The 13243-nt window shown below is 50.5% G+C and overlaps 1 protein-coding gene across 1 annotated transcript in view; it reads right to left on the reverse strand.

The window, feature by feature from the left end:
- Window positions 1-7778, reverse strand: part of MOGAT2 (monoacylglycerol O-acyltransferase 2) — a 501244-nt gene extending 493466 nt beyond the window's left edge. Inside the window, exon 1 of the mRNA XM_078658533.1 lies at window positions 7415-7778. Within this exon, the coding sequence (XP_078514659.1) occupies window positions 7415-7718 (304 nt within the window). The 5' untranslated portion in view covers window positions 7719-7778. The remainder of the gene's footprint in view (window positions 1-7414) is intronic.
- Window positions 7779-13243: the final 5465 nt, after the last annotated feature.

Below are 13243 nucleotides of genomic sequence, written 5' to 3' on the forward strand. Positions count from 1 at the left end.
AAGGTTATGCGTGGAAAACGAATTCCGTTGTAACGCATGCGTGGTAAAGGCATGCGTTGCAACGGAATTCGTTGTAACGTCATACAATCCTTCAGAAGACTGCAATCCATCAGCGCCATTCTCACACCCATTCTGAATGCCTCCACCTTTTCCATGACCTTCCCAGATGCTTAGAAACACACAACGGTCCTCCCATTGCCAAAGACACCCTCCCTTCAAAGCTTGCCAACTACAGACCGATCTTCCTACTACCGTTCCCAACCAAGGCCTTAGAGAACATCCACCAAATCCTCAACACCTCTCAGTCTGGTTTCAGACCAAACACAGCACAGAAACTGCCATGATCACCACCACGGATGACATCTGCATGACTCGGATGTATGTCGTTACAACGCATGCTTTTTCCACGCATGCCTTTACAATGCAGGTTTTACAACACAAGTCGTTACAACGACTTGCGTTGGGGGGCGCTGGGTAGTGAATAGTTTAATTTACTATTCCAACTCCAGTCCCCGTGGATAGTAGGGAAATTGTTGGATAGTAAATTAAACTATTACCTATTCTAGAGCACCCCCCCCAGCACAATTAGTTGTAACAAATTGCATTGTAAAAGTTGCGTGGTAAAGGTAGTGCGTGGTAAAAGTTGCGTTGTAAATGCTGTTTACCGCATGACTCTGGACAGAGAAGACATGGCAGCCTTCATCCTCCTGGACCTCTCCGCAGTGCTTGACATGGTCACCCATCCTCGTCTAATGACTACATGACATCGGAATCAAAGGACCCACACACGGATGGCTCTTCTTCTTTCTGACTGGAAGAACCAAGTCAGCTAGCCTCGCACCATATACTTCAGACACACGTGACCTCATCCGCATATTTTCACAAAGATCACCTGAGCGCAACCATCTTCAACACAAACATGATCCCTCTAGCCAGCATCATCTGCTCTCACGACATTAACACCCTCTCCTACACTGATGACACACAGCTCATTCTTTCCCTCATGGACAACATGCCCAAAAGCCAGATCAACTTCAATGCCTGCATAACTGAAATTGCTCACTGGATGAAGACCAACTGTCTGAAGTTGAACACTGACAAGGCCGAAATTGTGATATTCTGGAAGAGCTAGAACCGACCCCCCTCCTCCACCACCACCTATGCCCATGGCCGTCCGCAGGGGAGGCTGCATAGCCAGTGCATCCGGTGTGGGCCCAGTCAGGGCCGGCCCTAGTCCATCATCCTTTTGAAATCGTGCCATTGTTCCAGGTGGCAGCCCCCTCCATTGGGTGGGAAGGGTGTAAGGGGGTTGCCGAGAAGGGTGGAAGGCAGAGGGGAGAAGGCTGGAAGGCAGAGGGGAGAAGGGTGCAAGGCAGAGCGGAGAAGGGTGCAAGACAGAGAGGAGAAGGGTGCAAGGCGGAGGGGGAGAAGGGTGCAAGGGGGAGGGGAGAAGGGGAGAAGGGTGCAAGGCAGAGGGGAGAAGGGTGCAAGACAGAGGGGAGAAGGGTGCAAGGCAGAGAGGAGAAGGGTGCAAGGCAGAGAGGAGAAGGGTGCAAGGCAGAGAGGAGAAGGGTGCAAGGTGGAGGGGGAGAAGGGTGCAAGGGGAGAAGGGTGCAAGGCAGAGGGGAGAAGGGTGCAAGACAGAGGGGAGAAGGTTGCAAGGCAGAGAGGAGAAGGGTGCAAGGCAGAGAGGAGAAGAGTGCAAGGAGGAGGGGGAGAAGGGTGCAAGGCAGACGGGAGAAGGGTGCAAGGCAGAGAGGAGAAGGGTGCAATGCAGAGGGGAGAAAGGTGCAAGGCGGAGGGGAGAAGGGTGCAAGGCAGAGGGGAGAAGGGTGCAAGGTGGAGGGGAAAAGGGTGCAAGGCAGAAGGGAGAAGGGTGCAAGGCAGAGGGGAGAAGGGTGCAAGGTAGAGAGGAGAATGGTGCAAGGCAGAGGGGAGAAGGATGCAAAGTAGAGAAGGGTGCAAGGTGGAGGGGAGAAGGGTGCAAGGCAGAGGAGCGAATGTTGCAACGGGGAGGGGGAGAAGGGTGCAAGGCGGAGGGGAGAAGGGTGCAAGGCGGAGGGGTGAAGGGCGCAATGGGGAGGGGAGAAGGGTGCAAGGCAGAGAGGAGAAGGGTGCAAGGCAGAGAGGAAAAGGGTGCAAGGTAGAGAAGGGTGCAAGGTGGAGGGGGAGAAGAGTGCAACAGGGAGGGGGAGAAGGGTGCAACAGGGATGGGGAGTAGGGTGCAAGGGGGAGAGGAGAAGGATGCAAGGCAGAGGGGAGAAGGGTGAAGGTAGAGATGGGTTCAAGGAGGAGGGGGAGAAGGGTGCAAGGCAGAGGGGAGAAGTGTGCAAGGCAGAGGGGAGAAGGGTGCAAGGCAGAGAGGAGAAGGGTGCAAGGCAGAGAGGAGAAGGGTGCAAGGTAGAGAAGGGTGCAAGGCGGAGGGGGAGAAGAGTGCAACAGGGAGGGGGAGAAGGGTGCAACAGGGATGGGGAGTAGGGTGCAAGGGGGAAAATAGAAGGGTGCAAGGCAGAGGGGAGAAGGATGCAAGGCAGAGGGGAGAAGGATGCATGGCAGAGAAGGATGCAAGGCAGAGAGGAGAAGGATGTAAGGCAGAGAGGAGAAGGGTGCAAGGCAGAGGAGAGAAGGATGCAAGGCAGAGGGGAGAAGGGTGCAAGGCCAAGGGGAGATGGGTACAAGGCCAAGGGGAGAAGGGTGCAAGCCAGAGAGGAGAAGGGTGCAAGGCAGCGGGGAAGAGGGTGCAAGGCAGAGAGGAGAATGGTGCAAGGCAGAGGGGAGAAGGGTGCAAGGTAGAGAAGGGTACAAGGTGGAGGGGAGAAGGGTGCAAGGCAGAGGGGCGAATGGTGCAACGGGGAGGGGGAGAAGGGTGCAACAGGGATGGGGAGTAGGGTGCAAGGGCGAAAATAGAAGGGTGCAAGGCAGAGGGGAGAAGGATGCAAGGCAGAGGGGAGAAGGATGCATGGCAGAGAAGGATGCAAGGCAGAGAGGAGAAGGATGCAAGGCAGAGAGGAGAAGGGTGCAAGGCAGAGGAGAGAAGGATGCAAGGCAGAGGGGAGAAGGGTGCAAGGCCAAGGGGAGATGGGTACAAGGCCAAGGGGAGAAGGGTGCAAGCCAGAGAGGAGAAGGGTGCAAGGCAGCGGGGAAGAGGGTGCAAGGCAGAGAGGAGAATGGTGCAAGGCAGAGGGGAGAAGGGTGCAAGGTAGAGAAGGGTACAAGGTGGAGGGGAGAAGGGTGCAAGGCAGAGGGGCGAATGGTGCAACGGGGAGGGGGAGAAGGGTGCAAGGCAGAGATGAGAACGGTGCAAGGCAGAGGGAAGAAAGATGCAAGGCAGAGAAGAGAAGGGTGCAAGGGAGAGATGGGTACAAGGCGGAGGGGGAAAAGGGTGCAAGGCAGAGGGGAGAAGTGTGCAAGGCAGAGGGGACAAGGGTGCAAGGCAGAGAGGAGAAGGGTGCAAGGCAGAGAGGAGAAGGGTGCAAGGTAGAGAAGGATGCAAGGTGGAGGGGGAGAAGAGTGCAACAGGGAGGGGGAGAAGGGTGCAACAGGGATGGGGAGAAGGATGCAAGGGGGAGAAGAGAAGGGTGCAAGGCAGAGGGGAGAAGGATGCAAGGCAGAGGGGAGAAGGATGCAAGGCAGAGAGAAGGATGCAAGGCAGAGAGGAGAAGGGTGCAAGGCAGAGAGGAGAAGGGTGCAAGGCAGAGGGGAGAAGGGTGCAAGGCAGAGGGGAGAAGGGTGCAAGGCAGAGGGGAGAAGGGTGCAAGGCCGAGGGGAGAAGGGTGCAAGGCCGAGGGAAGAAGGGTGCAAGGCAGAGGGGAGAAGGGTGCAAGGCAGAGAGGAGAAGGGTGCAAGGCAGAGAGGAGAAGTGTGAAAGGTATAAAAGGGTGCAAGGCGGAGGGGGAGAAAGGATGCGAGGCAGAGGGCAAGAAGGGTGTAAGGCAGAGGGGAGAAGGGTGCAAGGCAGAGGGGAGAAGGGTGCAAGGCAGAGGGGAGAAGGGTGCAAAGCAGAGAGGAGAAGGGTGCAAGGTAGAGAAGGGTGCAAGGCGGAGGGGGAGAAGGGTGCAAGGCAGAGGGGAGAAGGGTGCGAGGCAGAGAGGAGAAGGGTGCAAGGTAGAGAAGGGTGCAAGGCAGAGGGGGAGAAGGGTGCAACGGGGAAGGGAGAAGGGTTCAAGGCAGAGGGGAGAAAGGTGCAAAGCAGAGGGGAGAAGGGTGCAAGGCAGAGGGGAGAAGGGTGCAAGGCAGAGGGGAGAATGGTGCAAGGTGGAGAAGGGTGCAAGGCGGAGGTGGAGTAGGGTACAAGGGGGAGGGGGAGAAGGGTGCAAGGGGGAGGGGGAGAAGGGTGCAAGGGGGAGGGGGAGAAAGGTGCAAGGGGGAGGGCGAGAAGGGTGCAAGGCAGAGGGGGGAAGGGTGCAAGGCGGATGGTGATGAAGTTAAAAATCCCCCCCCCCGGAAACATTTCTGTGGACGCCCATGCCTATGCCAAGAACATCAGGATCATTATCAACATCAAACTCTATATGATCACCCAAGTCAATACCACTGCCTCATGCTTTCATTCCCTAAAGTTGATGGGAAATATTTTCAAATGGCTTCCTATGAGCACCCGGAAGACCTACAAGCACACCCTCGTCACAAGCAGCTGGACTACGGGGACGCCATCTATGTCAGGATCAACAGAAAACTCACCTGAAGGCTGCAGACCATTCAGACCTCAGCAGCCAGAGTCATTCGTAATCTCCCACATCACACTGACATCACACCACACCTAAAGGATATCCACATGATCCCCATACACAACAAGCACATTTCAAACTCCTCACCGACACTTTCAAGGCACTACATAGCACTGGCCCAGCATACCTCTACAATCTCATCTGCTTTCACAAACCTTTAAGACACCTCTGCTAGTCCGAGCTGCTACTTGCACACATCCTATGCATGTAGAAAACCTGTTCCGACAGGTGAGTCTTCTCCTACATCTCTCCTAAAGTGTGGAACAACCTGCCGCTAAACATAAGAGCCTCCTTCTAGTTTCTTGAAATCCACAAAAAGTTGAAGACCTGACTTTTCGCGTAGTCCCACTAGGCCATAGATTTCGCTAGACTCACACCTGTTCAGAGCCAAGATACCCTCCCAGGTGCTTGTGTGCTCTACAAATCTGCATAACATACAACATAACATTCTCTATATTTTAGGTTCTTTGTATGTGAGCAAATTGGGGTTCAGGTGCGGATGTTCTCATTGTTCTATCAAATCCTTCTTGGAGAAACTGCATCCAGGGGTGTAACAGAGGCACCTGCAGCCCCTGTGGCGGAATGGAGCCCGAACTCCTCATGGGGCCTCCAAAACTTCAGGGAGCCACCACTCAGCCTAAAGCTAATAATGAATATATATGAGATAGAGAAGACTCTGGGGACTATCATGGAATTCTGCAGCAGGGTCAGACAGGGGGAGAAAATTGGCCAGGGCACCAACGTAAAAGGGGCCCTTTTAGTGAATTAGATAGCTAAAAAAAAAAAGCCATGTCTGCAAATAGGAGCAGTTTTTAATTTGTAAAGAGTGCAGTAGCAGAAAGTGCAGTGGTGCACAGTGCAGTGGCGTGGAGTTCAGTGGAAGAGAGTGTGGAGTTGCAGAGTAGAGTGTTGTAGACTGCTGTGGTATACAGTGGCATTGAGTGCATTACTGTAGAGTGCAGTGGTGTAGAGTGGTGCAGAGTAAAATTACAAATCGCTTTGCTGTAAAGCATTGCAGAGTAGACTATAGTGGCTTAGAGTGCAGTGGTGGAGAGTCGATTGGCGTAGAGTGCAGTGGCATAGAGTGTATTGGTTTTGAGTAAAGTGGTGTGGAGTGCATTGGCATAGAGTGCTGCGGAACAGAATAGAGTGGCGTAGAGTGCAATGGTGTGGAGTGGAGGGGCAGGATAGATTGCAGTGGGGCAGAGCAGAGTGCAGTGGCGTGGAGTTGTGCAGAGTAGAGTAGGGTAAAGTAGAGCATGCATGTGGTAGTGTACTGCCATTACAGACAACACATCTTCAATTGAAATTACCATTACATTTGCACAGACATACAGTTTTACTGATAAAATTATGCAGCGCACAACAGATAATGTGTGGAAATGTCATCACCTAGTGTATTGATTTGTTTTGATCGTATTAAAATATGTTTCCACCACACTTCAGAATTACAAAACAAATTGCATCATTTGTGCTTTCCATATTCTGAATTGTCTGCACAGCTCATTTAGACATTCAAATTTTGTTTTGCACTAGAAAAAAATAACAGTGTACAGTCTTCTGTTCAGCACACCTGATTAGCCAGCATGATTGTCACATAAATTCTCTCACTTTGATGTCAATGAAAGAAAAGTAAACACCAAGCTCCCTCTGAAGACAAAGCCTGACACTGGACCTCTGTCTTTGAATACACAGCAAATGTCACAAGATAAGAACAAGATTTAAAGGCCTGGTTACACAAATACAGTACTCGTGGAAGAATACAATGCATAGGTTTCAGGCAAGGGAGGGACAATCTCATGCTGGACAGCCTAGAACAAATAAAGTCAGCAAATAGAAAGCAAGCAAATGTAAGTTCTAAACCACAAAGCCAATAGTAAGCAATGGGGGGAATGCATTCCACGGAAAGTTTTTAGAATGTCCTCAAGATGTCTTTAGCATCTGGCAAGCTTTGACCTAAATAACAGAAGTTGCCAGTTTGGGAATGCCAACATAGGGCTGGAGGTCTGCTGCCTCTTGTTGGCCTCTCTCTCTGCCTTCTCCACAAATTAAATTGCGACCAGTCATATTAGGCAGGTTAATTTGCGACCCGCTGCAAATTGCCATTTTGCGATGCAACCTTTTAATACATAGGTCACATCACAATTTGTTTTCCAAATCGCTAACCAGGTAGCGTACAAATTGCACATTCTTAGCTTGCACATAGGGATAGTACATCAGGCTTCGATACATAAACATAGGTTTTTATTAAAAAAATGCATGGGTGTATGCACAGGAACACCCATGTATCACTCATGCAACGGCTACTGGATGCCAAATAATGCAAGGCAGAGGTATGCGCTACCTTTTGTTACTTTATTTTTTTCATACAAAGACACACAATTGGTATTAGCATGGCTTTGTAAATTCTCATAAAAAAATAAATACCCTGCCAGAAAACATCATAAAACAGACCTGCGGCTGTTTACAGTAGGATGCATCTTTTAAACGAAAATATAGCAACAACTCTTCCTTTGCATTATATTACTTCCTTTTAAAAAGCTCTACTGTGCTAGAAAAGTAGAGACAAGGCAAGTGGGCTTAGCAGCTCACGCGCTGCCTCGCGCTGCACGGATACCACAGACCCCACGTCACGCAGAGCTCTGAGGCGGCCTCAGGCACGTGCGACCTCAGGCACAGGTGCTTACCCAGGGCCAGGAAGGAGTAGACCCACTGGATGACGGCGGCGGTCTGCAGCCTCCGCTCCAAGGGGGTCGAGAGGGGCGCGAACTCGATCGACATCTTGGGCGCTCGTGGACGGCAAGACTGGGAACTCTTCACTGGGGAGAAGGAGGAAGGAAGGGTCCAAAGTCGAGCTGATATCGACCTCAGGACTGCGGTGTCGCAATGTGGAACTTCGAGTGTGGGGCTGGCAGAGCATGAAAGGCGGCCAAGGCCCTGCCCAGCCCTGGGAGAGATGAGGCCGAGACGGGGAGCTGGCACCGAGGTCATCGAATGCCCGTGTGCCGTAAATGACGCACTGTCACTGGTGTGTGAAGTTCGAAGCGGCGTGAAGTGATCAGGTCTCAACCTTGGGAGTAGATTGTAGTAGCCTCGGTTGCAGTGAGCTGCTCACGCTGCACCGTGGATGGATCCGGGGAGCCACAGCACTCGCTTCAGACTTGAGAGGGACCTAGGCGGCCTCAGCACTGCGCTCTGAAGGGCACTGGGTGGGCAAGACACTGGGTTAATAAGGCCCTGCTCCTGGAGGGCAGGGGGTGGACACGGCAGAGTACTGTGGAGGGCAGTGGGTGGCCACAGCACTCTGATGAGGATTGCACAGGTGGGACACAGCACTGGGCTGAGGTGAGCTCTGGACAGCAGCAGCACTGAGCCGAGGAGGGTTCTGAACATGCACGGCATTATATGAGTCCGTGCTTAATTTGTAAAATAATAAATGCTAGGGCCCTGACCAGGGCCGGACTAGGAGCGCAAATCAGCCCTATCAATTCATTTCGACTGGCTGGGGGGGGGGGGGTCGTGGGGATCGAGGGGGGGAGGGGTGTGGAGAACACTGCAACTGCTTTTGTTACGGGGGGGGGGGGATAAAACCGATCCCCTATAACAAAAACAGCTCCACAGGGGTTAAAAACCACCCCCCACTCTGGTGACCTGCCGGGGATACGCCCGGTGCTCGCTACAGCCAGTCCGGCACTGGCCGTGACCGGAAGGCCACTTCAAGGTGCACCACCCATTGCCCCTGTCATCGCTGCCAATGACGGTACCAAAACAACTACTAACCATCTCTCAGGCCAGTTCAGAATATTCCAGGTCCTCAATGCTAAAGGAATGGCTGGGAAGGGAGGTATTGATAATTTTTAATGTCTATTGTATTCATAAACAACTGTTGTCCTGCTCATCTCTAAATTAGAAGATCAGCTCCACCATGTGGTAGGCGGTCGTAAGTGCAGTGTTGACAATTAAGTGCCGGGTGCCGAGCACCGGAAACCAATTAAGTCTCAATGCCGAGCACTGGAAACCACCAGCTCAAATTAAGCACTGATATGAGGAGAGCTGACGGTAACCACAACACCTTGCTGCGCTGAGGAGGGCTCCTGGTGGCCACAGCACTAAGGCGAGGAGAGCACTGGGTGGCCAGAGTGCTGTACTGTGTAGCGCTCTAATGTGAGGCCAAAGCACTATGGTGGAGAGATCTCCAAGGAGGAAACCACTATGCTGAGGAGGGCCCTGGGCAGCTACGGCACTGAACTAAGAAGGCCTTCTCGCGGCCACAGCACTGTGCTGAGGATAGCTTTGGATAACCACAGAAGAGAACTGCGCTGTAATTGTATTAATAGTGCGCTTACTATCCCTGGCGTCAAATCGCTTTTCGGCGAGCAGTCGTTACAGCATTGCATTGTGGAGAGCACTGGGTAGCTACAGGGCTGCAAGGTGTAGGGCTTTGACGTGTGGCCAAAGCACAACACTGGCGTAACGCTGAGAGCGCTGGATGCCCACAGCAGAAAATAACTCTAGGAAGCGACAGCACTGCACTGAGGAGGGCCCTGGATGGCCACAGCACTGCCGTAGATGGTGCAATCTCTGTTCTATGGCCTTTGGAAGCAACAGCTCGCATTGAGGAGAACTCTCAAGAGGTCCGGTGAAGCCACAGCATCGCATGAACACTTCCAGGGTTTTGGAACACAGACCGTGATGGCCCGGTTACTTACCCATAGTCTTCATTACTATGAGTCCAGGCCTTCCTCATCTTAGTCCCTACACCATGGGTATCCACAAACATATTCCCGGGGGCCGCAATGTTTGGTATTTGGTGTGACCGAGGGCTGCACTAATGCCAGCGGGGGAGGGGGTGTAAAGTGGGTGTAGGAAAAGAGAAGCATGTATATCTACTGGCTGAACTCAATTGTGCAATGTGAAACCAGAGAAACTGGGAGGAATCCCAGTTTCTCCTCTTGGCCAAATTGTGTGACCCTGGTCAAATATTTTATTTAAATTTCCCTCCTTTTTCTTCATGATCACATATAAGAGGACCTCAAAATACATGACTTCAGGATGCGTGCTGTACAAAACCATCACCTGTGCTTGGATGTAATCACTAATGGCATTGTTGTCAGGGTGGGGAGGAGGCGGGGGCGGGTAGGGAAGCATGAACGTTTCTAAATTCATGTTTGAAAACCCTCTCTAAAAAAAAAAACTTGTTCTGAATGTAGTGCTATCATTTGATTTACTAAGGTGAAATGGTTCTACAGGTCAATGAAATGCACTTTTTTAATTTTGAAAAGACTATCATATTTTTACATGCTTGATGTCTTTAAAAACAAAGGTGTTCCTAAAGTTAAGGGCCTAGTTACTCCCTTTTGCTTAACTGCAATCAACCTTAAAACAAGGGCTTTTTTAATAGTTCATTTTTTAAAAATGTAGTGCTGAGTGGATTTAACAGCAGCCGAGTGCTGCTGCTATTCAGGAAGCCGCATGTAAAGGTCAGGAGGGCCGCATGCGGCCCCGTGGGGTACTGTGACTATCACTGCCCTACACCATGAGTTGTCTTCACCCTTCAATGTGGCCGGATCGGGACACACCCAGGCGTACTGCTTTCTCAGAACCATGGATCTTGGCCCTTATCAAGGAGGCCACACTCGTTTCAACACTGCGACCACTGGAAACCTGCGGAACTGACGCTTGGTTGTGACAATTAAGACAGGCTCAACGGAGCTGGCCTGCACGACGGGCATCACAGGACACAGCTGTAGGATGAACCTTTCTCCTCGCCTTCCCACCAAACAACGATCGCCCTGAAGAAGTTCATTGATTAATGAACGAAACGCGTTGCCTGGAACTTTGTTGTGTCGGATATAAATAAAGAATTGATTTTTGACACAACTATACAAGTGAACATATGTATTGAACTGACCACCTGGGTAGTGCACCACTCCAATTCTGCTGTAACCAAGCAGAGCATTTTGAGTTTGAATCAAAGAAGAAAAATATTCACAGCCAACTTAACACTGTACCCATGAGCATGAAAACAAAAAAATCACATTATAGCCCTCGTTCATAATGGACAAAACGTAAGAACCTAATCCCATAGATGAAGAACCTCCCACTTGAAGCAGAATTTATGACACAAAAATATGTGGAGTCAACCACATGGCTGCATAGCATATATCCTTTAGAGTTGCTCCTTTACAAAATGCCCCAAAAATGGATACACCCATTGTAGATCTTCTACAGACTACTGGGGATAGCTTCTACCCTGCCAATTTACAGAATTTGAATATAAGTAGTTTAACTCACCTGGAAAGAGTGAATGAGAACGGCAAAAGACCCCACCCAGACAAGTCAAAAGTGACAAAGAATGAGTCAGCCTTCTGAAAAGAGGACGTCACAGCTAGGTAGAAAGACAGAGCTTCATAAACATCCGAAGAATGGCGGTTTACTTGCTCCTCTATAGAGGTATTTGGGAAAAACAGGAAGAACTACACCTTTCATACAGTCAAAGTAGTTGGGATTTTAGGTAAGAAAGCTGGAATTGGCTACATGACTTATTTCTCTGGAGAACAAAATCTGATAAAGGGAGGAGTAGATAGTAAGGCTCCTAACTCTCAAATCCTCCACCCAAAGCAGATGGCCCTACTTGTCCTAGAGAAGGGGGACAGGATGAGGTATCCCACTGAGAAGGAGGCCCTTGTCAAGAGATATGGGTTCACTCCAGAAGAGTACAGGTTGAGGTTCAGGAACAGTCAGAAACTGTCTCACCAGTCCAGGGGGGATCTTGTGGACTACTCGTGTATGGCACTGGATGGATGGTTGAAGGTTAGTGAGTAAACACTTTTAAAGGGCTGTACAATCTAGTTGCAAGAGAGCACATGTTCAGGCATTGTTTTTATTTTAGTTGGTTTTTTTTTGTCCTCATTTGCCTTGCCCTCCTCTCAGATAGCCCCCAACCGCCTAGCGTGTCGCACTCCGAGGTACTCGAGATTTTACCTATCACCCACTCGGTGACACGATTCAACAAGATTGGCAGAAGATGAATCTTGAGAGAAGGAGGTGGTGGATGGAAGTCGACTTGCACTTACTCCAACTAGGTATTTAAACCTGAAGGACCAACGATGAAGCGGAGGGGGGGGGGGGGGGCTGGTCCTTGGAGTGAAATAGGCATAATCATAGGACCGGGGGGGCGGGGGGGGGGGAACCCGGACACTATCTCCACTGGACCAGCAGGTCCCAAAAAGCCAAGTTACGTTTGCTGCAGGTTCTGGGCAGATCGACTTTAGATGTTTCATACATAGATGACAACCAACTTGCATGTGATGGTGCCGTGTTTTCCGCCCAGACTTTACAAATTTGTCTCCTGGCCAGCAAAACTGCATAAAACAAAAAGGACTTTGCCTGACCAGTCGTACCAGCATCCAAACCAAAGATAATTAATGGTAGTGTGGTGGACAGAGAGGTATTTAAAATTGAGTCTAAAGTTGCTTTCACTTCCTCCCAGAACCGAACGATGTAAGGGCATTCCTTGAACATATGCACGTCTGAGGCCTTGATGCAGTTACATTTATTGCATTTCTTGCCTGGGAGGAATTTAGACAATCTCAGGGGTGAGAAGTAGGCACAGTGTATCGTAAACAGCTGGTTGCGTCTCAGCCATGCTGGTTTAACAATCTTGTATAGGAGGGTGAATGATCTCGTCCAAGTTTCAATGCTGTGTGCGCCTAACTCTTCCCCCCACAACTCCTCGGGAAGAGTAAACTCCCCATCAGCTTCCTCCAACAAACTCCAGTACCACTGGGCCACCTCTTTACCCCCCCTTGTCGTTCCACCAGCTGTTGTTCCAGGCTACTGATCTTCCCAAGTGGAATCCATTTCCTACACAAAACCCTGGCCCAGCTATCCAATTGTAGGTACTTAAATCTAGAGATCCCAGGGCCCAGCTGTTCCCGCAACTCCTCCCAAGACCTCAACGACCCTTCTGCCAACAATTCTCCCCATCTTGTTATCCCTCCATCCCTCACTGGGATCGCTAACCTGTCTGTTAGACATAGTGGGATACCCGGAGAGTCCCACACAGGTGCCTAGTTAGAGAAGTAGGGCAACCCTCATTTTTTCCTAATCTGTACCCAGGCTTTCGCCATGGACAGAAGAATTTGTAACCTGACTTTCTTAAAAAATGTTTGGTCCCCAAATTTAAAAAGGTATCCATCAGTTGGTAACGCAGCTCCTACCAGCATGGCTTTTACCATTGTCCCAGTGGATGCATTCAATGGTGTTTTTAAAAGCATTCTCGAATGGGACAGCTGAAAAGCCCATGCCTAGTACTGCAAATCCGGCAAGGCAAGCCCCCCCTTTTCCCTCCTCCTCCTCAACTACTTCCATGCCAGCCTCGACGATTTATAATTCCAAATGAAACAATTTATCTCTCTCTGGCACTTATCTAAGGTTTTAACATCAAAGGCCAGGGGAATAGTATTAACAATTAATGTAAATTTGGGGAGGATAGACATCTTCATCAAACTCAC

The sequence above is a fragment of the Lissotriton helveticus genome, chromosome 8 (assembly GCF_964261635.1).
Source record: "Lissotriton helveticus chromosome 8, aLisHel1.1, whole genome shotgun sequence".
NCBI classification, from domain to species: domain Eukaryota; kingdom Metazoa; phylum Chordata; class Amphibia; order Caudata; family Salamandridae; genus Lissotriton; species Lissotriton helveticus.